General features: G+C 31.7%; 3 protein-coding genes across 8 annotated transcripts in view; all 3 read right to left on the bottom strand.

Moving 5' to 3' along the window:
* The window catches only part of LOC126843112 (peptide transporter family 2-like), a 98,023-nt gene that overhangs the window by 20,648 nt on the left and 53,046 nt on the right, over positions 1-24,329 (bottom strand). The window lies entirely within an intron of this gene.
* On the bottom strand, positions 52-7,538 carry LOC126843113 (peptide transporter family 2-like). The gene is made up of 16 exons (XM_050580450.1): positions 7,197-7,538; positions 6,122-6,164; positions 4,825-4,897; positions 4,618-4,759; positions 4,442-4,528; positions 4,097-4,371; positions 3,943-4,025; positions 3,706-3,873; positions 3,297-3,548; positions 2,985-3,233; positions 2,201-2,307; positions 2,000-2,110; positions 1,821-1,920; positions 1,622-1,750; positions 769-873; positions 52-670 (listed from the first exon to the last, which is right to left on the bottom strand). The coding sequence occupies exons 1-16, from the start codon at positions 7,241-7,243 to the stop codon at positions 533-535; spliced, it is 2,109 nt and encodes a 702-aa protein (XP_050436407.1). The 5' UTR covers positions 7,244-7,538; the 3' UTR covers positions 52-532.
* LOC126843115 (protein kinase C, brain isozyme) overlaps positions 10,407-24,329 on the bottom strand; it is a 77,445-nt gene continuing 63,522 nt past the window's right edge. For 3 of the 6 annotated variants that reach the window (XM_050580455.1, XM_050580456.1, XM_050580459.1), the window contains 7 exons: positions 22,455-22,586; positions 22,211-22,384; positions 16,172-16,263; positions 15,402-15,603; positions 13,688-13,876; positions 13,472-13,612; positions 10,407-13,398 (listed from right to left, as the gene is read on the bottom strand). In XM_050580455.1, the coding sequence (XP_050436412.1) occupies positions 13,246-13,398; positions 13,472-13,612; positions 13,688-13,876; positions 15,402-15,603; positions 16,172-16,263; positions 22,211-22,384; positions 22,455-22,586 (1,083 nt within the window). In that variant the 3' untranslated portion in view covers positions 10,407-13,245. The remainder of the gene's footprint in view (positions 13,399-13,471; positions 13,613-13,687; positions 13,877-15,401; positions 15,604-16,171; positions 16,264-22,210; positions 22,385-22,454; positions 22,587-24,329) is intronic. The other 3 variants (XM_050580457.1, XM_050580458.1, XM_050580454.1) reach the window with 2 other exon arrangements.

Raw genomic sequence — 24,329 nt, 5'->3', positions numbered from 1 at the left:
TACGTTCTACGCACACAACAGCTGTTGTGTGGCATACTACAGTGTCACCAATTATCATGAGTTTTGATTTTATTTCACCAGCTTATTTAAAAAATATAAAAATAAAACTATATAATTGCAGAATAATAATAACATTTAAAATACTTAATACTTATAGTGGCTTACATGTTATACAAATTGAACTACATAAGAACTAGCAGTAATGGAAAGACTATGGGATAATTAAGCCAGAGTCTGCGGCTGAAATAAATTACTTCAATAAAAATAAAATAGTATGTGTTTTAACAACATGTTAAATTAAAGTAATAGATTGCAATTTTTTGTTACTTAATTAAGGCACTAACTTATTTATATTTAGGCAAACATATCTATTATAATTTATAGATATGTATACATAGTGTAAATCCATAAATCACATGCTATCATGAAGATTTCTACATATTTATTATTTTGTATTTCTAAATGACATATAACAAGTTGTACAATACACTGATGAATAAAATACTTTGAAAACGAAATATGCCTTCTTGTATTAAAATAAGGAGATATCATTTTTCTTGAGTTGTAATTCTTTGCGTTTAAGTATTTTTTTGTTGTAAGTAACGCTCAAGTACACTGTTAATACGACATTTGCCAACATTAGAAAACAATACAGAATATATTCGTGTGCCTGTAAAATATAATATGATATAGTGATCATTAAAGCCGTATATTAATATACTTTTCTCAACTCGTTTGTGATGTAAAGAAAAAAGTTTTATAGATTACTTGGTTTTTCAATGAAATCGCCGATATAATAACGACAACTAAATTTCCAGCGGACACCGTCAAGAAATTCAAAGCCAACAATACTGATTTCATATTTTGCGGAGCCTGCGATTAACAAAATATAGATATAAATATTAATAAAAACAATAACTACAGTGTTTATTTAATTTCAAAGCAAATTTGGTATAATTATTGATCATTTATTTTATTAAAACGCTAATATTTTTATTAGGTGCTTATTTGAAAATATATCAAATTAATTATGGGTATCAAATATGTACATTCAGTTCCTCAAGTATACGGCTTGTGATATTCTACATTCTTTGTATGGACATTTGGAAACACAACTATTTATTTTAATCGATATTCTTGCTTCACATTTATGTTGATTCAGATGAACCAATTATGTCCAAAGACTATTATGATATGATAAATTGATTTAGCACTCGACTCGATTTTACAAAAAAAACCAAGAGATTTAATAAGTGTCTTATACTTCTCGGCTTTTAAGGTCCAAGTTGAAATATTAAAAAGTCAAAGGGTTTCCAGCGCCATTAAAACTGGACAAAGTTTTTGCGCATTACCGTTTTTAGTTGATAAGAGGTTTACTACGGCGGATCTTCCAGTCTGACTTTATGAGCTATAAAAGAGATTCGAATGGTATTAATTATTAATGGTAAAAACGACGTCTGTGGTTTCAAAACGACTCTAGTGTGCAACACTATTTTGTTTCGCAGATTTTGTGTGGATTCGTTAGCCGGTTTAGAATGGTTGGATTTTTCAAGAAATGTATTAAGTGAGAAACGTTCAGGCGCTAGAGCTTAGCTAACAGTAAAACTTATAGTAAATTTACCTCAGAGAATACAAATTCCATACTATAGACCACAAAAATGACGTCGGCCGAAATCATGAATAAAAATTGTGGTAACTGCCAGAGTATATGTAGGTAGTTCCCTTTGTCTGTGTTAAATAATCTTATGTCCTATAACGTAATGATTTTTTTTAAACATAAATTCCACAAATTTGGTAATGATGGCGTTTTCAGGTGTTACCGTTTTGGCACCATTGCGTTGCACCATTAACGTGTAGATAGTTGCCGGGATTAAATGTAAATTTTCGAGCAACACATCTCCGTTGCCTGTCACATTATACCTGCATAATATATAATATCATTGTTTTTATAAAATTTCCTGTTAATATCGCGTCTAATCGTGTAAAGTTTACAACTTACTGGCCGTGTTCTACCGCTTGAAAATCGGTAAATGTAGTTGACAGTTGGTAAGTTTTTCCGTCGGTTACCAGCTGAACGTCATTGTCAAACGACGTAAAGTCGTTCAAGAGCCTAGCAAAACGTTAAGTGTGGTTATTAAACATAATTATTAAAAATATTTTAACATGTATTATTAAAAATACATCTATCGAGCGTAAATACCTCAAGATGGGATAACCGTTTTTCGGTTTAGATAGGTCGTCGTGTTCACCGATACGGTTTAATATAACCATGTCCTCATCAATGCGAGTTAAAAAATAAGACACCACCTGTAATTCATCGGTAGACTCTTACATTACTTTATAAACATTTTTAATTATTAAATATTCATTATTCGCATGTTAACCACGTGATTCATTCGATTGGTTAAACTTAATGACAAAGTTGTATTTATGTATGCAGTTATTTAAACCATAGTAGTAATAAAGTTAAGAAAACATTTTTATACAACGATATCTCTAAAATCGCTGGTCATAAATGAAAAAAAGGTAGAGCCTAGCTACGCTATTATCAACGGACAAAGCTGTGCAAATTATTATTTGAATTATTTTTCCACAATTTATTCGAATAAAAAATTAACTTTCTATAAAAACTGGTTTTATATATTTTCTAAACTCTAAAGGTAGAATATATTAAATTTATACAAAATAATGTTTTAAAATATAATTATTTAAAAAATGCATTTACAAACTAAAAATTGAATTTGAAATTATTTAAATAATCTTTCATTTGATTAATTATGATTAGACTTACTTTTACTTGAATAATGTGTTATCTTGGTGACTATTTAGATAACGTTTTATTTGAATGATGCACAACACTGCCAACGGGGTATATAACACCTAAGGCCGGGTTTTAATATAGTCTTTACTTAACAAGCGAGGAAAAAATCTTTGTTCGAAAATGAACGAAAACCCCCCAAAAATTTACAACTATTGAAATTTACCTTTCCTTCCACAATAGTGACGGTTGTATTCAGTTGGTAACCCGAACGAACGCTAGAACATGTATCGTCAAATGTCACAAGGACCTTAAACAGATCCTCATTGACTACCGGAGAGTATTTAAATTTGGTCATGCTGAAGGCGTCAATACCGTCGACGTTTAGGAATGGCGAATCCAAAGACACGTTGCAATCAAATCCATTGTAAATGTTTATGTGACCTTCGCCGCTGGATACGACAGTGGATTCACCCTTCAAAAAACCCAAGACGGATTTTTATGGAAATCAACAAAATATAAACCTGAAGGGACTTACGAATATTTTGAATTGAAGCACAGCGGCAATGGCAAACGAAACTACCGCAAAGATTTCAGCAAGAGCAAGTTTTTGCAGTGCAGTTTTGATTCCGATTTTTGACAAAAACGGGTAAAGAATGAGATCAAACAAGACCAGAAACATCATTCCGAAAAGCGGAATGATCATTTGCATTTGGTCCGGTTTGATGGTCCAGTCCAGGTAGTCCAACCGGCCTTTCATAATCGTGGCTTGTAGAGTCCAACGCGAACTCTGACCAAATAATAGGTGATTAATATTATGTTATGGAACTTTGAGAAACAAAAAAAAAATGATTAGTATTAGCATTTTCATCCGATTAACACCAATGATAGAATTCGGCTAATCCATGGCTTTATACGCTTGTAGCGATTCTAGTGGTTGAATTTACCTGCTGTTCGTACAACGCCCAAAATATCGGAAAAGCCATTAAAGCGGTAGTCACTCCTAAGACGGCTTTCGTTTCGGACACTTCGGTTTCGGTGTATTTAGCGTGGGCACAGTCCAACCAGTGTTGGCATCTGGCGACGGGTGAACTCCATTTATTGCGCAACGCATACTGAACAAAATAAAAAATGTTCATTATTGGGTTCATGCAACGTAAAAACTAAGAAAACGAAATTCTTACAAATATGCACCCCGTCGTTCGGTATATGCCGTTTTTATCTGGCTGTTTATTCACATACAACCGCCGGCCGCTCACTATAAAAACTACACAAGAGCAAGGTTAGGCCGTTGAATGCGTATTTATTTGTATACATTATAGTGGTTGTAATGCATACTTATTGCTGTAATCATCAACAGGGCCGGCACTCCAAACGACAACGGGTAACAGCTGTTGCGGCCGAAACAGTGGAATTTCACCCTGAATTCGGGCGTCAGGTACGACGATATTAAAGCCCCAATGTTGATGGCTAATACGAATCGGGTAGAGTATTGCTGAAAGATTCTCTGCTGTTTGGGCAAGACGAACTGGTCGCCGCCAAAAGAGTAAACGCACGGTTTTATGCCGCCAGTGCCAGTCGATATCAGAAGTAATCCGAACAGAGCGATGCACCTGGGTTGATATAATCCCAGTTGAAATACGTATTTATGTAGGGTGAATTTCGAAAGAATGTTTGAGTTACCTTTGAGACAGCAGTGTGTCGAGAATGGAAGAAGCCGTCAAAGCAACATTTCCTAGCACGTACACTAACGACAGCAGTACTATAGTCCTGAAAATAACTTAAAGGTTAACGCTCGGTTGGTCGACGACGACAGCTTCGGATAGAAAAAATTGTAATAGCACCATAGAACTGTTTACTTGTACTTTCCCCAGTACGTATCAGCCAAAATAGCACCGAAAACCGGCATAAAGTAACTAACAAATACAAAACTGTGATAGATTATCGTTGATTCGTCGCCAGTGTACATCAGTATTTTGGTCAGGTACAAAACGAGAACGGCTGAAAATATTACCACACGTGTTAATGCAAGTCCTATTAAGCTAATGTAAATCAAAATTACTTACTTTTAAGCCCATAGTAGCTGAACCGTTCGCACATTTCACACAACACTATTAGCCACACGGACTTTGGATACTTCTAAATTTTTAACATTTTTATTGTTATTTACATTTTCAATACCAATTACTTATGAGTTGTAACTTGACCATAATATAAACCTCTAAGAGGATATTTTTTTACTTAAAAAGAAAATTAATAAAACAACTTCAAGAATACTTCTGACGTACCAAAAAAATGACACTATGAAATTAAATGGTAAAGTTTTATAAAGGTTAAAACCCTTTACTTTTCGTTCTATCCTCTTACTCGATGTTCACATTCTCTTTCTGGTATCCGTTCAGTAATTAACAAGTCAGATACTTTCAAATATCTATCATCATAATTATCTTATTTGTGAGCAGTTTGTCTTTTCTTAAAAAACATTATTTTTATCCCTGATATACCCCATTTTATCTGACTTTCACTAATTCTATTCCCTCATTTCTTGTTGATTTGATATCACATATTCATCAGTATTACTATTATTATTTTATTATAGTTCTTTGGTGTTATTACTGAAAATAACGAGTCTAAGATAATTCGTCATACTTAATCTGGGATATGTTTTTATGGTACAATTTTAATATTTTATACTAATTATTTTCACTGAGTCGTCGCCGTTTTTGTTATCTGTTAGCAGAGACTATAACTACATACATAATACTTCCATACGATAGACTATTAATAACGTTTACTATAATCAGTACTTGAATTACATGGCTATCTTAATAACGTTAAATAGAAGTTAAAATTATAATTGAGATAGTGCAGTATGTCTTGATTATACAATTAGGTTACATATAGAATATAAATTTTTTAGAAAAAGTCACAAAATGAAATGGTATTCTAGTAACTACACCGAAGAACAATATTTATTCTTAAAATTTTCACTGCATAAATGTTATACATTTTTAAACTTTTTGATAACTAAACAAGTAAAGTCACTTTATACAAAAAAAAATATTTTTAAGAAAAAAAGTATAAATATAAAATAATTTAGCCCGTTTTCCGAACATCCTAAAAAACAATAAAACAACTAAACTATAATTATTTCAACTAAATACAAATCTGCTAAATACCCAAAAAATAAAATACGTTATTGACTTTTGAGTACAAAATGTATTAATTTCAATACTGATTATATTTTAAACTATGAAAATTCCTAATAGTATGTTAGTTTTTATGCTTAGAATGACTATTCCTGATAATTTAAATTGACTTATAAACAATCGTTTTTGTAAACATTCAAATTTGTTTACTCACCAACGGGGTTTCTTCGGAAACGTGTAACTCGTCCATTTTATAACTATAAAAACAAAAATATATTTAATATATTACTAAATTAGAAACTCACACTGTCTTCTACATATCGATTCTAAGTTATGTCATGTCAAATAATCAAATGTGAGCTGGTCACATGCCCGTTCGTATACAAGATAATATAACCTTGTAATCTTACTATGTACACTTCACTTACGCACTTTTATCACGCTCAACTAACATCGTTTACCTCGGCTTAATGAACAAAATATGTACTTTTTAAGGCCTGAGTAAGAATTGATTTAATTTTATGAATCAAATTATATCTTAAAATCGGATTAACTTAAAGTATTTTTTTTGTCAAAATACGTTATTGTCATAGTTCTTATGTGAAAATAATTATTCTAACCAGACTGATTAAATCAGTCGAGGTCGCGAGCCATTTAAACATAAAATAAATTTGTCGACAGATTGGTTTGTTGACATTAACTATAGTGTAAAGTGAATCTATTAAAGTGGTCAAGTAGTCAAAAAGGTAATTGGACTAATATTTGCGACCATAATATAAAATATTATCATTATGCGTCTTGGTAAATTATAGTGATTTCTAGCCTACATAATTACAAATAACCTATTGATTTATGATCTTCTTGACACGGATTTTTTAATTAGGTACTTACGCAATAAACTTTAAAACCGCTAAGTATACCAAACAAACAACAGCAATAATAGAAATTCCTTTACCTCGTACTTGACAAACTATATCCCACACCTTACAAGAGAAACCGAAAATACCATATCATTCACTGAATAAATATAATATACCCTTTACCTCTAAGCTATATAAAGTTGTCTATATTTTGTACAGTACAAAATGTATTTGGCGTTTCTTTATACAATATTTCTTATAACATATTTTTTTAACTTAATATCAATCTTGTATGCTATAAATATGAATGATACTCGAATCCGATTGTTAAAAAAATGAAATATAGGGATAGGAATTTTATCAAGCATAAAACTTTTACACTAACTGTACAGTGTACAAATCAATAATGCTCACTAATTTTGTACTTACCTCCTTGATGTACTTACGGCCAACTTGTTTCTTCTCAAGCACAACATAAAATAAAATCGAAAATAATAGCAGCAGACCTAGTTTCAGTGATCATGGCACTTCCATTTACAAGTTTTTTTGGCGACTAATGTAATAATAATACTTTTGTCATATCAGCGGCGTACGACACATCCGATAATTGTACACTAAAGTTAATTTAACTTACAACAGGCAAACGGGAAACAAATAAATAAACGGTATGGCTTTTGATTATTGAACAAAAAAAATCAAATAGTTTTGAACTTCCTGTGGCCTTGTTATTCTGGACGGTCTTTTTTAATATTCGTTCACAAATTAATATAATGTATGGTTCGAGTGGAAATTATAAAATTCACAGCTGGCGCGGTCCGCACATGTAATCACTCACATACCAAAACACATGTTTTAATTTTTTGTTCCCACTGAAACTATAACATCAAAACGTCAGTATATGGTTTGGAATGTAAACATCAAAAGGTAATAATAAAAAATAAAAAAGCAACTGATTACTTATACACATTATATGTATATATATATATTTATATTTATTTATTAATAAAAAAAAATTAAAATACAGTAGCACATTTGACTGACTATATATTTGGTAATTGAAATTGTAAAAACTTGAAAATTTAAAACGAAACATCAAACAACAATAATAATTGTTTTTAAAGATGTTTTGGCACATTAGACGAAAACATTATACATAAATTTAAACAGAGAAAAATTATTTTAATCTGTGACGATATCAAAAGATATAATAACACAAAGGGTGTAAAAAAAAGCATGTCACCGATATGTAGTGGTCATTTTAAGAAATAAAATAAAATTACATTTACCCCGATGGTCGCTTTTTATGTGATAAAAAAATTCATCACGTGGTCTGCTTGAAAATGTTTAGGCGTAACCACTGGCAAATTACACCTAGGTCTTTATTTTACTAGATAATCAATGAGGGGTGCAACTATAAGTTTAGACCAGGCAAAATTGAGTTAAATCTGTTTTCAAAATAAAGTTGTAATTATAACTGACAACTGATTACTATTGATCAGGGACAAGCCTTTTTTTTCTAAGTACAATATTAGGTAGGTAAACATAATTATTATGAATAATAACAACATTTTATGGAAATTAATTTTTAGTAACATTTCACGTTAAAATCAGTTTCATTTCTTAAAAAAATATAACACATATTATGTAATGACGCGTTTTGACTTTTATTAAATCCAAAAAAAAAAAAAAATTAGTTTATAAATAATCATGTAAATTATAACATATTTTACATGGCATAATTACAAGAATTTTCATTAAACCTATTATCTAGCTATTATTTTTGTGTGTAAAATAAAATCCTTAAAAATTATACAATCCGCCTGTCACGCCGATACTATGATTACAATGTTAATGTACGAATGAACTGTTAGATAAAATGCTGGCCGTTACCTACCACGTGTAAACATAGGTAGTTTGGCCCGTACTCATGTCATAACGGAATCCGATTTCTATCAAATGGTTGCTCACGTCTTCCATATAATATTTCATTATGTGTACATAATAATCGTAGCTAACTCTTGGGAATCGCCTTTGACACTCGTCTACTAACACTTCCATGTCCAATCGTGGACACTCTGGTTGACAGTTGGAAGCCAAATACGCAAGCAAGTAATCGATAAGGCTTTGAAACTGCGACACGTAACTATGGTCATCCGGCAGTACGACAGTACAGAGGAAGTGTTGGTTCGTCGACAAATATTGGTAAAATTCGTCCAAGTTAGGGTCGTCACCGGTAGTGGAATGTGTGTACGCCAACGAGCGCATCACCTCTAACATTGTATACGAACCGTCTTGGAGAACCACCGCCAGTTTGTTCCAACAATCGCCGGTGTTGTCGTCGCCGTTTACAGACAAACGATTACACTCTTCAATGACTTGTATGGCCAACACGAGAAACCAATAAAACTTCACACCGTAATTGCATCCCATCAGCCGAGGTATCAGGCGCAGCTTCTTCCACGTCCCCGGCCTGGACCTTTGGTTGACTAAATAGTCTACGTGCATCCAATCTTGTCCGTCGTGTATCGTGGTAAACCACGAATTGCGCCAATCGTGTTGTTTATAATATCCATAGAACAAGTCGGCCTGCTTTGCTGTCAGCTGCGTCTGTGCCATGGCCTCTACTCTCGTTCCGTTTTGTACGTTTGCAACGACAAGCGCAATCAAAATTAAAATTATTACATTTTTACACATTTTAAATATTGTGTCGAGATTTATATTTTGATACGAAAATGTACTTGCTGTGTGATCTGTACCAAAAACTATAATGTAGAGGAGTATATATATATATTAATTGTGACACACGCCGCACGTAATCGTTTGTCTATATAACATATGCCTAACGTCTTTGTGTATACCATAGATTATTGAAACATTTATTTACATACATTAAAAACCTAATAATAGTATTGAAGTAATTGGATAAATTACGAGACATAACAATAAAACGATGTTTATTTGATTTATTGCATTTTTTTTTTTTTTAAGAAACTGTCTCGAGTCGAAGATGCCATTGGACGATATTTTCGGTGCCTATTTAACAATACATTATAAAAGCTCGGCACGTGTATACCAGTCGGTCGGTCCTTAAACGCGCCGAGGGAAATACTTGGCCCTGGAAAGCTAAAATTTGTCGGCTAAAAACACTAGGTTATAAGCAACTATGAATTATTAAAAAAAAAAAAGGTTAATTGCCTAAATAAAATCCAGCACATAGGGTACTACAGCCAATAGCTAGAAATGTTTGTAATAATTTTTGCCCATAAACATTAGCTAATACATATATTATGTAATTTTTACTCCTATTTGGATATCTTAGTTATAGGGTTTTAGAAGTGAAAATTAGACCATAGATTGAGTTACAGGGGCAGAAGAATATTTATTCTTAAAACACATGTTTTTATTTGTTGTTCCCACTGAAACTATATCAAAACATCAAAACGTCAGTATATTGTTTGGACTGTAAAAAGCAAAAGGTGATAATAAAAAAAAAAACCGCTAATTACTTATACACATTACATATATTTATATTTATTTATAAATTGAAAAAAAAAATCAAATACATTGAGTAGCACATTCGAATGACTTTATATTTGGTAATAATCTAACACAAATTGATGCTATTTGGTAATTGAAATTTCAAAAAGTTGAAAATTTAAAACGAAACATCAAACAACAATAATAATAATTATTAAAGATGTTTTGGCACATTAGACGAAAACATTATGTATTATATAAAATTAAATGAAACAAACAGGCAATGAAATATGGCGAAGAGAGATTGATTGTCAGAGTATTAACGTGAATAATTAAATACAATATTAGGTAGGTGTACATAATTATTATAAATAATAACAACATTTTATAATAAATAATTATACATAAATTTAAATGGAGAAAAATGACAATATCAAAAGATATAATAACACAAAGGGTGTAATAAAAAGCATGTCACCGATATGTAGTGGTCGTTAGTTTTTAAAAAGGAAATAACATTTACCCGGAGAGTCACTTTTTATGTGATCAAAAAAAATACACTACGTGGTCTGCTTGAAAATTTTTAGGCGTAACCACTGGCAGATCACATCTCGGTCTTTATTTTACTTGATAATCAATGAGGGGTGCAAACTATAAGTATAGACCAGGCAAAACTTGAGTTAAATCTGTTTTCAAAATAAAGTTGTAATTATATAACTGACAACTGGTTACTATCGATCGGAGACAAGGCTTTTTTTCTTAAAACATATACATACTTCGTACTCGTATGTATAATATATTTATATTATAATATAACTTGTCAATTGAATATTTAAAAATATTGAGACAGTTGAAAAAAAGTTAAATTGAAACACGGATCTAAACTATGTTATTATTATAATAATTAAAATTAGTCAAAAAATTATTTGAGTTTTTAAAACGATGGTAATTTGTTTTCTTAAAGTCATAAATCATCGTTCACAGATAACACATTATCGACTAAAAAATAATGTACACTATACGGCCTACACATGCACTTTTTTCAATAAAAAATGAAGATAATTTTTAACAAATAAGAGCGTACGTAAATTACTATAATATACAGCATAACAATCAATAGTATACTTTAATAATAATAATTAATAAATACATAAAACCGTTGGTATTCGTTAATAAGTTAAAAAATGATCCTTTATAACGAATGATTAAGGTAAGTAAATAAAATTAAAGACAATTAACAGGAAAATAAAGATATTATACAACATTAATAATTATTAATAAGAGTAGAATGAAAAAACAATCAGACATATTTCGTCTGTTTATATTATTTATACACTAGTAAATATCATTACGAGTACACTAAACATGAATTTTGATCATTTAACATTTTTCACAGGTATTTGTTTAGCCAAATTCTACTTAAAAGTTAAATTACACATAAGTCGTGAGCAAGTCAAAGGTCAGCGAGAAGTAATTTTTAGCTATATTATATTAACTTATAAAACGTCTTTTAAGTAACGCTTACACACACGACACAAATTCCACGTTAGATTTTGTATATTAATTATGTTTAGAAGCACTTTGTCGAGAGAAAGTCATTTTGATTTTGGGACGAATCTTTTACATATTGGGTATCAGTTTCACGTCTCATCCCAAAGGCCAACGACGAGTGCTCTATTTTAATCAATACGTATACATATATATTATAAATATAATACTAAGTTTTTGAGACTAATATAAATTATTTTTAATAATAATAGTATATTTATAAATAATACTGTCTGATTTGGTTTTACAAAATTTGAAGAGTAAAACATTGGAGTGTTATAAATATGTAATTAATAATAATTTAAAAAAATGTTGATTTATAATATTTTACATTAAAAAACGACAATATTGAAAAAAAGATTTAGAAACAAGAGAGTAAAATAATAAAGTACATTGTAATATTATACTATTATATAATATGCTAACTATCTGTTTTTGATCACGCTTAATATTAAAGGAATAAATGGGAGAAAAAGCTACAAATATATTATTATTATACTGTTACACATCTTAGCTCTTAAGACCCGCGTCTAGTATAGTCTAATATAGTAATAATAATAATAATAGCGATAACGTAATAAATGTAAATTTAAAGACATTCCACGCCTATTGCACTTGGGTAAATCACAGTTAGAAAATGTAATAATTTTAGAATGTAAATGTTTGAAAATATCATATAATAATAATAATAATAATAATAATAATAATATATTCGTATAATTTAAAAACTATCCCGCATTAAAATCTAAACACAAAGGTAAATGCATACAGTATAATATATTGTATGTTTTTTTTGTTAAACCACAACCAAATTTTATACTAAATTAATTTTTAGGCGAAACACGCTTAATAGTCGAAATGGAAAAAAACAAATAATTAAAAAAAGTGGTCGAGCTGTCTTAGATTAGTTTCTGGTGTTAACAAACAATTGAACAAGTGTTACCAGTATTTGCACTTGAGAGTACAATCTCATCGAACAACAGCTTTTGGGGTGTCTATTATTTGTTTCGTACGATAACAATCTTGCAGGTTCAATAGACATTGTAAAGGGCTATTTTAGTTATCGAAATTATGTGGTATCAACTATCACAACTAACATAAGTCAGGTACTGAGGAAAAAAATTAAAACAACAACTATACAGTTGTTGTTTACTATTAGAGATTAAGGTCCAGAAGGTCTGTGTTTGTACCAGTGGATTTGTACCGGTTAGGAAATTCGCAGTGGTAAAGGTGTAAAATAACGTGAGTGGGTCTTGGTAATTTTAGTGGCCGACAAATTGACTCGGTGAATTCGGAACCGTTGGTTGAACCGGTAAGTTAAAAAAAAAAAATAAAAAAGAAGGAGAAGACGAAGAAGTAGTGAAACAAAACGGATAAGATGGACCCTGTAAGTAGAAAAACGAAAACGAGTAGGGGGTATTTCAAGGATGGTGAACGGCCTAAAGATCGGCCATTAGACGTGTTGTATGAACTCCGGATTGAGAAAAGAGAAGCCCATGAACTCGGTCTGGTCCAGGTTCATCATGAACAGTTTGTCAGTGGGCGTCAGGTCGGTTTTCTCGCCGGTGAACTGCTTGTCGAAATTGCTCACGTCCTTCCGGTGTTTCTGGAAAACGACAAATGTTGTGTTTTGTTGTTAAACCGCTAGTTAAAAAAATGCTGATCCAAAGGGCACTCACGATTTTCGGCTTGAACGGCGGTTGGACTTCGCGGTTTTCGATTTTCGCCCAATCTATCCGTCTGAAAAACACGTGTCCCCGGATGTCCTCTTCGCCCCTGGGACCGCCGCCCAGTCGTTTCATAGGGTTCTTGGTCAAAAACTGCAACGCACCGGTCGACACACACCGTTAATCGATTTTCGATTTCATGGTTATCACCCCCGCCGAGGTACTTACCCCTTTGCATATCTCTTTGGCTTCTTTGGACATGCCTTTGGGATAGCTGACGCTGTGGTCGGTAATTGCGGCGAAAAGCTCTTCTTCGTCCTCGCCATCGAACGGCGGTTGACCGACCAGCATTTCGTATAACAGCACACCGTAAGCCCACCAGTCGACCGACTTGCCGTAAGGTTGATACAAAATGATCTGTACACAAAAAATAGGCGTACAATATATAAAACAGAGGCTAACACATTGTTAGAATTTGTGTACACACTGATACCTGTGGTAAAGTTTACCCTCTGATATTAAACGTGGCTTATAATACACATCTTCAATACAAAATATCCAACAGTTAACATCTGACGTATTATTTTATAATGAGTTTTGAATAAGTATTATTTAATAATATACAATAATATTCATAAGATTATGCGAGACGAGTAACATAAAGTTGTAACATAAGTAAATAACATAAGTAACATAAAGTGCAGTTGATGACATTTTTATCTGAATGCGATATTCAATTGCACTATCGCTTTAATTTTTAAACGTGGAGAAGTGATTAAATGTATATTTAATAATATTTTTGGTAAATGGTTTCCAATTAAGTAAGAAAGTATGGATGGGAAAGATAAATTTAAACATAATATATATTGAACAGATTGCGCCCAAAATACGCCCTGTGCCGTGTTGATCGTTTTAATTCGACCACGTTATTTCAACATAAAATTAACATTGTTCTGCTAAATAATAAAAAAAAAAAAAAGGTTTACATTTAAGCCATCGTTTTGATAGGGAATAGACCTTTATAGGGGCTTTGGATTTAAATTGATACGGGTTAAGGTGGGCGTACAAATGTTCGAGTACAGTCTACACACGAGCTGTATCTATTGGTTTTATCGTTTAATCTGTAGTGTGAATGCAAGCACGTGTGGCTAATCAAACGAATTTACATGCCTTGTGAGATTAAAACGGTTATGCGAACCTACCTTTGTTTGAATTGATATTATTATGGATGAGATTAGTTGGGACTTCAACCAAATGGAATCGTAGTATTGTTATTACGGCAGAGACACAGTTTTAATAACGGCTTATGGCGGATATTTTAAATTATAACGAAAAGTATAAACAAATTAGAAGGTTAATAATTTATGACCACTGTCGTAGTAGGTAAGGCATTGTTTAATTACCACTCTAAGTGCAAAACTTTAAGCACTTGGAAATAGTGGGATTTTGTTGTTTGTGAGAATCTGCTTGTATAAATATCCCTAACCCAATATGAAAACTTCCTGGAAACTGGCTCGTCTCCAAAAGCGCAGCTTTCAAAGGAAAAATAACCGAGCGGAAGTAATTAAACGCTGTATATATTTTAGTTTTGCAAGCGATGGGTTTATATCCGTAAAATCGTTTACGCAGGTATATTATATAACGGTACCATTAAATGGAAAGCGATTCAAAATATGTGCCAAATCACAAAGCAATGTTGTAATATTAAAGTGCATGGAATAATTTTCATAAGGTTTGATATTTTGTATTCAAATTTCAGTTTGTTCGGCATATTTATAATTTGGAATTTCTAGATTGTAGTCGTGCCCCAAGAAGTAGTGTTAAGGAACAAGAGCAAAACAACCATTTCAAACCAGAATCGTTATGACGTCACCTCCTACCCGGATAGCCAATAAAAATAAAAGCCATTCAGACTGAACCGATGGGAAATGGCAAGTTTTACCTCTGGAGCTATGTAGTCGGGCGTTCCGCAAAATGTCTTGGTCGTCTTATCTCCCATAATGCCTTCTTTGCACATGCCGAAATCGGCGATTTTTATGTGACCGTCTTGATCCAATAGCACGTTATCTAACTTCAAGTCTCTGTAAATGATGCCGTTAAGATGCAAATAGAACAGACCAATAGCGATTTCTGCCGAATAAAATCTGTGAAAAAAAAAATTAAATATATATAAGTACACTTGTATCAGGGTAATCAGGGTGTTTTCATTCAAACGGAGACTAATAATAATATTACATTTTTAATCATTTTATAAAAATATTCCAACTATAGAAACAGTAAATTCAAATTAAGAAATAATTTACAATGAATTTATGAACAGTAAATATTCCTCCAGAAAAGTTAATATCTTTTGCTTAATACCATTTGATTGAGTGCCGGACAAGTATATACGTTTAACGTTAAATTCGTTAAAACCAAAGGATAAGTAAGACAACAATTTAATGCTACTTAAGTGAAATTATTCATAGTATCCGAGTAATTTTTTTAAATTATAAATATACTACTTAAAAAACTTAATTTGACGTTTATTAGTAGTGTTTTTTTCGTTGGCCATTTATAGCGAGAAAACCTACAAAAATTAAAACTTATATAACTCTTTGAGAAATTGGATAAGTCGTAGACAACAAATGATCGTACTAAGGTCAGTTGATTATGTAATATTTTATTATATGACATAATGAGAGAATACAGAGTAAAACAGCCGATACGTACACGGCGACGGGTTCTTTAAACTTTCCACATTGTTGGATTTGGAACATTAGGTCTCCTCCGTTGATGTACTCCATTACGAAATATAAACGGTCCTGCAAAAAGAAATTACACCGTTAAATATAAAAGCTATGACTTAAGTATATATATATATATTAATACATATAATATATTTTACGTTTCTACATGAATAGAGATGATCCATAAAGTGTGTGATGGAAATAGCGGAGGGAAAACGTCCTAACGTAACGAGTACGGCTATCGTTTGACTAGTGAAATTATAACTTCATAAAAAAACAACTCTTCTCGGAAGCACATTTTTTAATGAATTTAAAAGGAAAATGTCGAGAATTTTTCAACATACAAAATGATAAATCGTACTAAATATATATTTGCTACCTCAGTATAAATATTATAGAATTTTCCGAGAAAATAATCGCACCGGGTGGTGAATAATCGTTGCAGTTGTCATGACCGTACAATGTGTTAACGATACCGTGAACAAGCTATAGTGAACCGAGTAAATACCTCATCGAAGCGACTTCAAAAGTCTCGAGACAAGCTTGAAACGTTTATTTTATTTTCCAAATAAGTTGTTGTTTTCTTGTTAAGGGAAGTATACGAGCATCGCTATGTTATATTTTCTACAAGTCTTTGTTCAAAATTCTTATTAGCGAATCGGTTATTTCGATAATTTTGTATAAATTCCAAAACATTCTAACAAAGTCTTAATTTCGCGTCGATTCTGATGGTATCATGACAGCAATAGTATTTTATATTATAATCATGTATGCGCGAGTGGAGTTTTATATAGTTGTAGCCAATATTATTAAATGGTAAGAGATCCCTGCAAGCATTCGTCATGTACAGGTATAGTTATGGGAGACTCGAAGAAAAATAAAAATTGAGCAATAATGTATTAAATAATTTTTAAAAAAACCACAACAAAGGGACTATAGGACATATTTCACGCTACTGAGAAGAACCACAACACATCAAAATTGTGTAAGTGCTATTGAGGCAAGTGAAGCAGCAAGAAGGCACCATGGTATAACTAAAAAAAATAAAAAATATTGCAAAGGTAAACACGCACACTGAAATAAATATACGGACAATGGATCGGAATAAATTATTAGCAACGTCGGAGTGAAACCCTGAAAACCAAAAATAAAAACGCCTATAAATTATCGATTTGATTTTGGTATGGAGTAATTTTTTCTTGAAAAAAAGTCGTTTCTTAAAAAGAAAGTCGAACGATAACTTAAACGTAAAGACGCATTTGGAGTTTTTCCAACGTTTTTTTTTTACCAAACTTGCTAATGCATTCATCGGATCGCATTCAACGTCTATTGTTTTTTTTTTTTTTTTTTAATGAAAGTTTCCTTGAAAAACTTTGAAACTAAGTAAAAATATCATAATATAAAACACACACAAAAAAAAGCTATTAAAGTAGTTTGGCGAGAGTTTAGTTTGCGTTTTGATAAATGTATTCTCTATTCTAACACAAATCGATAGAGTTAGGTTAAAAGTGGGTCATAACCAGAGAAGGACAAAAGTATGAAAATATCAAGAATTCTCAACTACTATATGATTGATTGAATATTACTATTAATTATAATAACTACGAACAGAGTTTAATAGTGCAAAAGTAGCAAGAAAGATTCAATAATTAATTTTATAGATGCCTTATGATGATTTACGGATGTATCAAGAATTTGTATCTTGTATCAATTATCAATATGACAATCGGTCATAACTAGGAATAGCTAGAAATTCTTGGAAACTCATTATATTCATTAAATTTAAAAGTCTATAGAACATGAATAGTAGATTCTCTCGAGCAAGAATGTTGTAGAAGTTCGTATAACTATTAGTTTAGTGTTACATTGAAGTGTCGAATAATAATTAGAAATCTCGGATGAACTAATAAATTCCAATTATCTGCCATCTAAATGTAATATATTCGAATTTCTGTAAACAATAATAATTTATCAAACATATACATTCCAGAATGGTTGTCTCTCGAGAAAATGTTCTCTCTTACTTTAAAATAGTTATCTTATGGTATAATTCGATAAGATAGTCGGTATAAATAACAAAATTAGGTCGTAAACAATATAAAACAAAATAAACGCTTGAAACATTATATTTAATCTAATATATAGTTCAACTTTTACTATAATAGTCCTGTAATTGCAGATATTGATTTTCACTATTCGTGATTGCCTTTCCAAGACTTTTTTTTAGAAGTCCACAAATAAAGTTATATATCTCCTTCGTAAACACAAAGAATTTTGCTTTTTAAAAAACAAATTAAACTCGTTTTTCTCCACTTTAATCACGAGAAGATGTATTTAATCACATGTAAGAGCTACTATCATAAATGAATTATTTTATTATTAAGGTCTTGATATCCCAACATCACAACTCGACACCTACACATTTTAATTAGCATCATAATTAAATTGAAAAACACCATTACGAATAAATGATCCTCGAAAGAACTTGAGGATATTTTGTTAAACAGCGAAGAATTATACCAGACAAACCGTGAACAATTAGAAATTAGCAGAGAAACGAATTTTGTTTTTGTGGAAAATAAGAAGAATCTTTAAGCCTATGTCATGACATTACATTAAATGGACATTGTACTGGAGTATACTATGATGTGGAAAAACAGGATTGGGAAGAGAACTGTTTTGGCAAAAACATGGTTAATAAAAGGAAACTAGAAATTAGTGATAATTTTACGGTAGGTAATTTTTTTTTCTAATGGTATATTGTAACTTGAACTATCACGAACCCTCGTTAACGACTGTGTTCGACTATTAGAAAACGAGGAAAAAATTACTGAGCGATCGTATAACTTTGGTCTTGTAAGCGATAAAAATATTAAGGCATTTTTTATTTTTACAGGAGTGTCGCTAATGCGATGTTACATTCCCGTTAAAAAGAGTTTATTGGTTTTAGACGAGCTTTTAAGATCAAACTTCTAACGCTTCAAATTCGGTACAATGTTTCAAGTGTATGGAAGTTTCCAGTTAAGGGGATTGAAAGCGGTCTGTTTTTTTGGCGTTTCAAACCAAAATGCCTGACAAAATTTCGACTACCTACTATTACTATATAGAGTTCTTTTGGCTACTTTACTAAGTTTGTAAGAAACGGATTATTGTTTTTTCTTATAATAACAAGAAACTGATTTTTAAAATGAAAATCTCTTTCTTACATAACCTAGTAAAGTAGTAAAAAAAAACTCTATTTGTTTACAGAATTGAAATCGGACCATCTTAAATAGGCGTAATTTTGCCAGGCTTTAGGTCTAAAGAACCATCAAAATTGCGTTTACTCATTGAAACAATTGAATAAGTTAAAAATAATACTTTGAAGCTTATACAAATAAATTTGTAAATATATTGACATGGTCGAAATATATTAAACCCCGTTGTTTCTTTAATATCCCTAAATAAAATTATTTAAAACCCGTCCGCTTTCAATCCCCTTAACCGATGTAACTGGAATTTAAATTGATCACAACGTTTCAATGCCACCAGAGTCAGAGCAAGTCATTGTGTAAAATGGTGGCGTGCATCTCTCATTTCATTTGCAAAACGAAATAAATTAAATCCCTTCATACGATGCAACTACATATATTATGTTGTCATACGGAAGTGGCATTTTCTCATCCTTTTAACGGTAACCAGTAAGAACGAATTGCGTCGGTTGTGTAGAGGGAGAATTTTTTTAAACGACCGGAACACTGTATGCTGGTTATGTTACGAAAAAGACTGACGTTTAAAGAACATATGCGTATAGCACAATGTATATACACTGACGAAGCGCTAACAGTATTTTCGAAATGAATAAACGTTGCGTGAACCCGTAGTCAGGGGTGGGCGTTAGGGGAGGGGGCGAAGTGGAAAAACGTAAGCTATTCTTCGCCACTGTGGCTCGGTGTACAGCCGTATTGTCAGAATTATGGACTAAATATAATAATAATAAAAAAATAGAAGTATTATGTAAGAAATATATTTCTAGCGTTTTTTTCCGGAAAAAGAAAACCTATTATTTTCAACAGTTTCCCCGGGGAAAACACGAAAATGAATTCTCGACGTGCAAGCATAATATTATAAGACATGTAATAATATTCAAACAATTCACATGTTCATTATACGTGTAATATATAAAATGAAATACTTTCCTTAATAGTGGGCGACCGAGGACGGAGGATTTATAATACACTCGGCCGCGAGATAAGTTTCTCCGGCGGCCAGCAGGGGATAACGAGCTGGATTTATTGCAACCGTTTTAAACTCGGAACCGTTATATTTCGGCCCAAATCGAAATGAAAAATAGCCAACAACGAAAATACAACACACGCTAGGTTCGTTTATACTTTTAATTGGCTCCTAAGCGTTTACCATAGGAAAATAAACGTTTCGATAACTTCACCCTCAACCAGTACCGGTTATATTCAAAACGATACCGATAGTCTATGCAAAGTAAAAAAATATAAAAAAGCAGAATGCATTTTTTTGCAGAGAAGGGTGAAAAAAACTTGTCTACATCGCTTGTGTGGAATGAGCCGGAAAAAAATTGTTTTAGTAATTTTAATTGGTTTAAATCACCAAATAGTACACAATCGCTGTTCTCGAATGAGATCTTCCAGAAACATATTTTACTTACCAATACTTCATATTATGCATAAGTTTTTCAATTTCTCTTGATCTATACAGTATATACACACAAGTGCATAAATATATATTTTATATATACTGGTAAATAATTAAAAAGAGAAAAACCATTTAAATACTTTACGCGACCTTTATTCGCGATACTAGAAAAAGCCAAGTTTGCATCATAAAATGTCTGCTTTCCTTTTTAATAGACTCGTGACATATTGTTTGGCAGTATGTCAATATCATTTCAGGACCATATCGAACTGCATTATTTCTCAAGGTTCAGAATAATAATATTTTACTGTTAATATACTTTTTTGGATAAATTACATGCAATAAATAAAGAATAGATCTGCGGTCGAAAGGTTAATAATAAATATTTTATACCTATTATCAGCTTTTGTATCACTTATATTTTCGATATAAAATATAGTATGTTTATTTGATTTAATTAGAATAGACGTTATTTATATTTATGAATTAACTTTTATAGCTACTACTCATAGTTATGTAAATCGAAACTAGATAGGAAATTGCAATAACATATACTGTTACAAATTGTAGTCCTTTAATAATTCCAATACCTATGTATAACAAAGCTTACAAATCAATCTCAAATAACAATATATATTTTGTTAAACAGATTAAATGTTCTGTTGCTGGCATGAGTTTTCGATTCCAGCTTGATGTTTGAAGATGTCAAAAAAAAAAACAGGGAAGGAAAAAATATTTTACCCAGTACCTAACGGTTGCAAGCATAACTTATAACTTACGATTATTAAAAAAAGAAATCGTGTATTCAGAGGAAAAAAATACATTTACAATTTAAATACCTACATTTCGAAGTCCGGCTTTAGATGTTAAAATATTCATGATACAACACGTGAAGGTAATAGAAATATGAAATTATATAAGCACTCTGTAAATAATTGGAAACCTCGAACGAAGACCAACTAGTAAGTTTTCCCTGTAATTACCCTTGTAACATATTATACATTATTATAATATTGTTTTATTACTTTTTTGTATTTTTTGTCAGTGTATGATTTGTTAAATATTCAAAACTTAAACAGTGGTTTATTTATATTTAAGAAAGAGAGCCACGCCACTCTGAGATAAGTTAAAACAAATTAATAGTTTTTACAAAATATTAGCTAGACTTAAACAAAAATATACTGTATAAATTATATATTATCACTAATATTTTATCAGAAAGACGCCTCATCTATTGTACCTCATCAACTGTCCCTTACCATTGTCAAAAATGGCACGCATCACGCGACCTTATCGAATGACATCCAGCCTTTGAACTTTACTATATAATATATAATTTACGGGTCAACTAGTTATATGGGATTTAACTCACCATGGTCTGAAAACAAGAATGGAGCTGCACGAGAAACGGCGGCTTGCTGGATAAAGCCAAAACGCGTTTTTCCACCATAGTGCACTCGACGTCGTCATCCTGGATAATGATGTCTTTTTTCAGTATTTTAATGGCGTACAACTCGTCCGTCCCCTTTCGTTCGGCCAACATCACCTTGAAGCGATTACGCGTTAGTTATAGCATTGTCGACGGCGCACAAAACAAAAGAGATATTAGAGCGTACTTTTCCAAAGCTGCCTTTGCCCAACACTTGCAAAAAGTTGAAATCCGACGCCCTGATGACGTCTTTTTTGCCCATGTTGTGTGGCACGTCCTTGTCCGGCATCATCGGTTTTCTGCAGGTTATCGACGTTTTCTAAACACGCATTAACACCAATGAAAGTCTATACAATATGTTTAAACCACTCTACAAAATATATGATTTTTACAAATCTATTTCAAAACAATATCAAAAAAACATATCACATACAAAAGCTATAATATTATACTAAACAAACGTAATATGTACAGTATAGCTAAAGCGGCCGTAGTGGCAATTTCGGGAATTAAATCATTTGGCGACCATTTTTGAAATCGACAAAAAAACTTGGTCGACTGAGAACGTTTCGCAGTATTTCGAATGCAAGCATTTTATCCGGTAAAAAAAAAAAAACGTCTAAATTGGATAAACTTTATATTAGATACTATATATTTTAACGTAACCCATTACAACCGAAAACGTTTTTTGACAGAAGCGTCTAGCGGATAATTTCCTCCAACTCGGCGAAGGCAACAAATTGTTTGGGTTAATCGACTGAAAGCCGACTTGGTTTACACGCACGATCACTCGCGTCGAAAAAATGTAATTTACGTGGCGTTTGGGAAATGTCGTGTAACACGAAAGTTTTAATCTAATAGCAATTTGAGAAATGTAATGAAATGGTTTAATTTTTATTCCATAACAATATCTACAACTCTCAGCCGTTATTTCATAAGATAACCCTTCGACCATCTGTTGTGATCTTCCTCGGTTTAGCGAATTTCAGACTGCTTAATAAGGGGGGGGGGCGGAGTAATCTATTATCTAGCTATATATTATCTATTGTTTTAACTTCTTAATACTAGTATACTAAATCTTCTCGTATCAACGGCTACGTTCTTATCAATCGTCAAACTAATCACCAACTTATATCGCCACGTAATATTTTAACGATACGGCGATTCAAAAGAACAAAAACAAGTAAATCTAAACGTCATAATCGTAAATTGCTAAAGCGTTAACAAATACATTGCAAACTGTATAATTTTGTACATAGAATTTTGGAGAGAAACAGCATTAAACTTAACTAATTTTTTTTTTATGTTATTTTTTAACCAGGCTCAATATGTTTAAATTAAACCCGTAATTAGTTTAAGTATACTACATAGTAGTATGTCACGTTTATGCCGTATGATATGGACGGTTTACCATGTTTTATAACACGGCGAATTATAAATAAAAATATGACCATTACGGCGAATGCCTAACGGAACACATTTTTAAATTCATAATATCATGAATATTAATTAAATAATTAAATTTATACATCCCATTTCTGGGCTTGTTTTAAGAATCATAAACATTTTTTTGGACGGTGTCAGACTGTAATAATAATTTAAGACACTAGTCGTAAAAAAAACTGAAAGAGACAAATTTAATGTATACTCTCGCGGTGGTGTAAATGAAGATTAGTTATGGGCGAGTGGATGAACGTGGGTGTTGGGCGTCGTTACTAGTTTTTGGGCGATTATAATAAATTATAATTACTCCGGGAAAGTATTTCACAAAATATTTGACGAATAACGAAATTCGAGAAATCGGTATTACCTACTAAAGTATCAAATAAAACAACATATATAATATATATATATGCGTTATCCTCGTCGTTCAGACAAATATACATTAACAAAATATGGAGCACAGGACATACCGGAGTTTTTTTCCGCCCGCAGATTTGTATCAATCAAGAAAATGACAGGGCTAAGTCCACAACGCATACGGATTAAGCCGGTTGGAGCCAACATATTTGTAAATAGAGATGGATTACACATAACATCGGCTCAGAACTAAGTAATACCC

The sequence above is a fragment of the Adelges cooleyi genome, unplaced genomic scaffold (genome assembly GCF_023614345.1).
Source record: "Adelges cooleyi isolate 19-005CV unplaced genomic scaffold, UGA_ACOO_1.1 ACOO_flye_CR_arks_rails_tigmint_CR_PRNA_574, whole genome shotgun sequence".
Classification (NCBI taxonomy): Eukaryota; Metazoa; Arthropoda; class Insecta; order Hemiptera; family Adelgidae; genus Adelges; species Adelges cooleyi.
The sequence above is the reverse complement of the archived record's forward strand: the minus strand, read 5'-3'. Positions and strand labels throughout refer to the sequence as shown.

Coding starts and splice junctions, on each gene's coding strand:
- LOC126843113 (XM_050580450.1), bottom strand. CDS start 7,243: ATGTTGTGCTTGAGAAGAAACAAGTTGGCCGTAAGTACATCAAGGAG. Junction 6,165..7,196: donor GCCGTAAGTACATCAAGGAG/GTAAGTACAAAA, acceptor TTGTTTTTATAG/TTATAAAATGGACGAGTTAC. Junction 3,874..3,942: donor GAACGACGGGGTGCATATTT/GTAAGAATTTCG, acceptor TATTTTGTTCAG/TATGCGTTGCGCAATAAATG.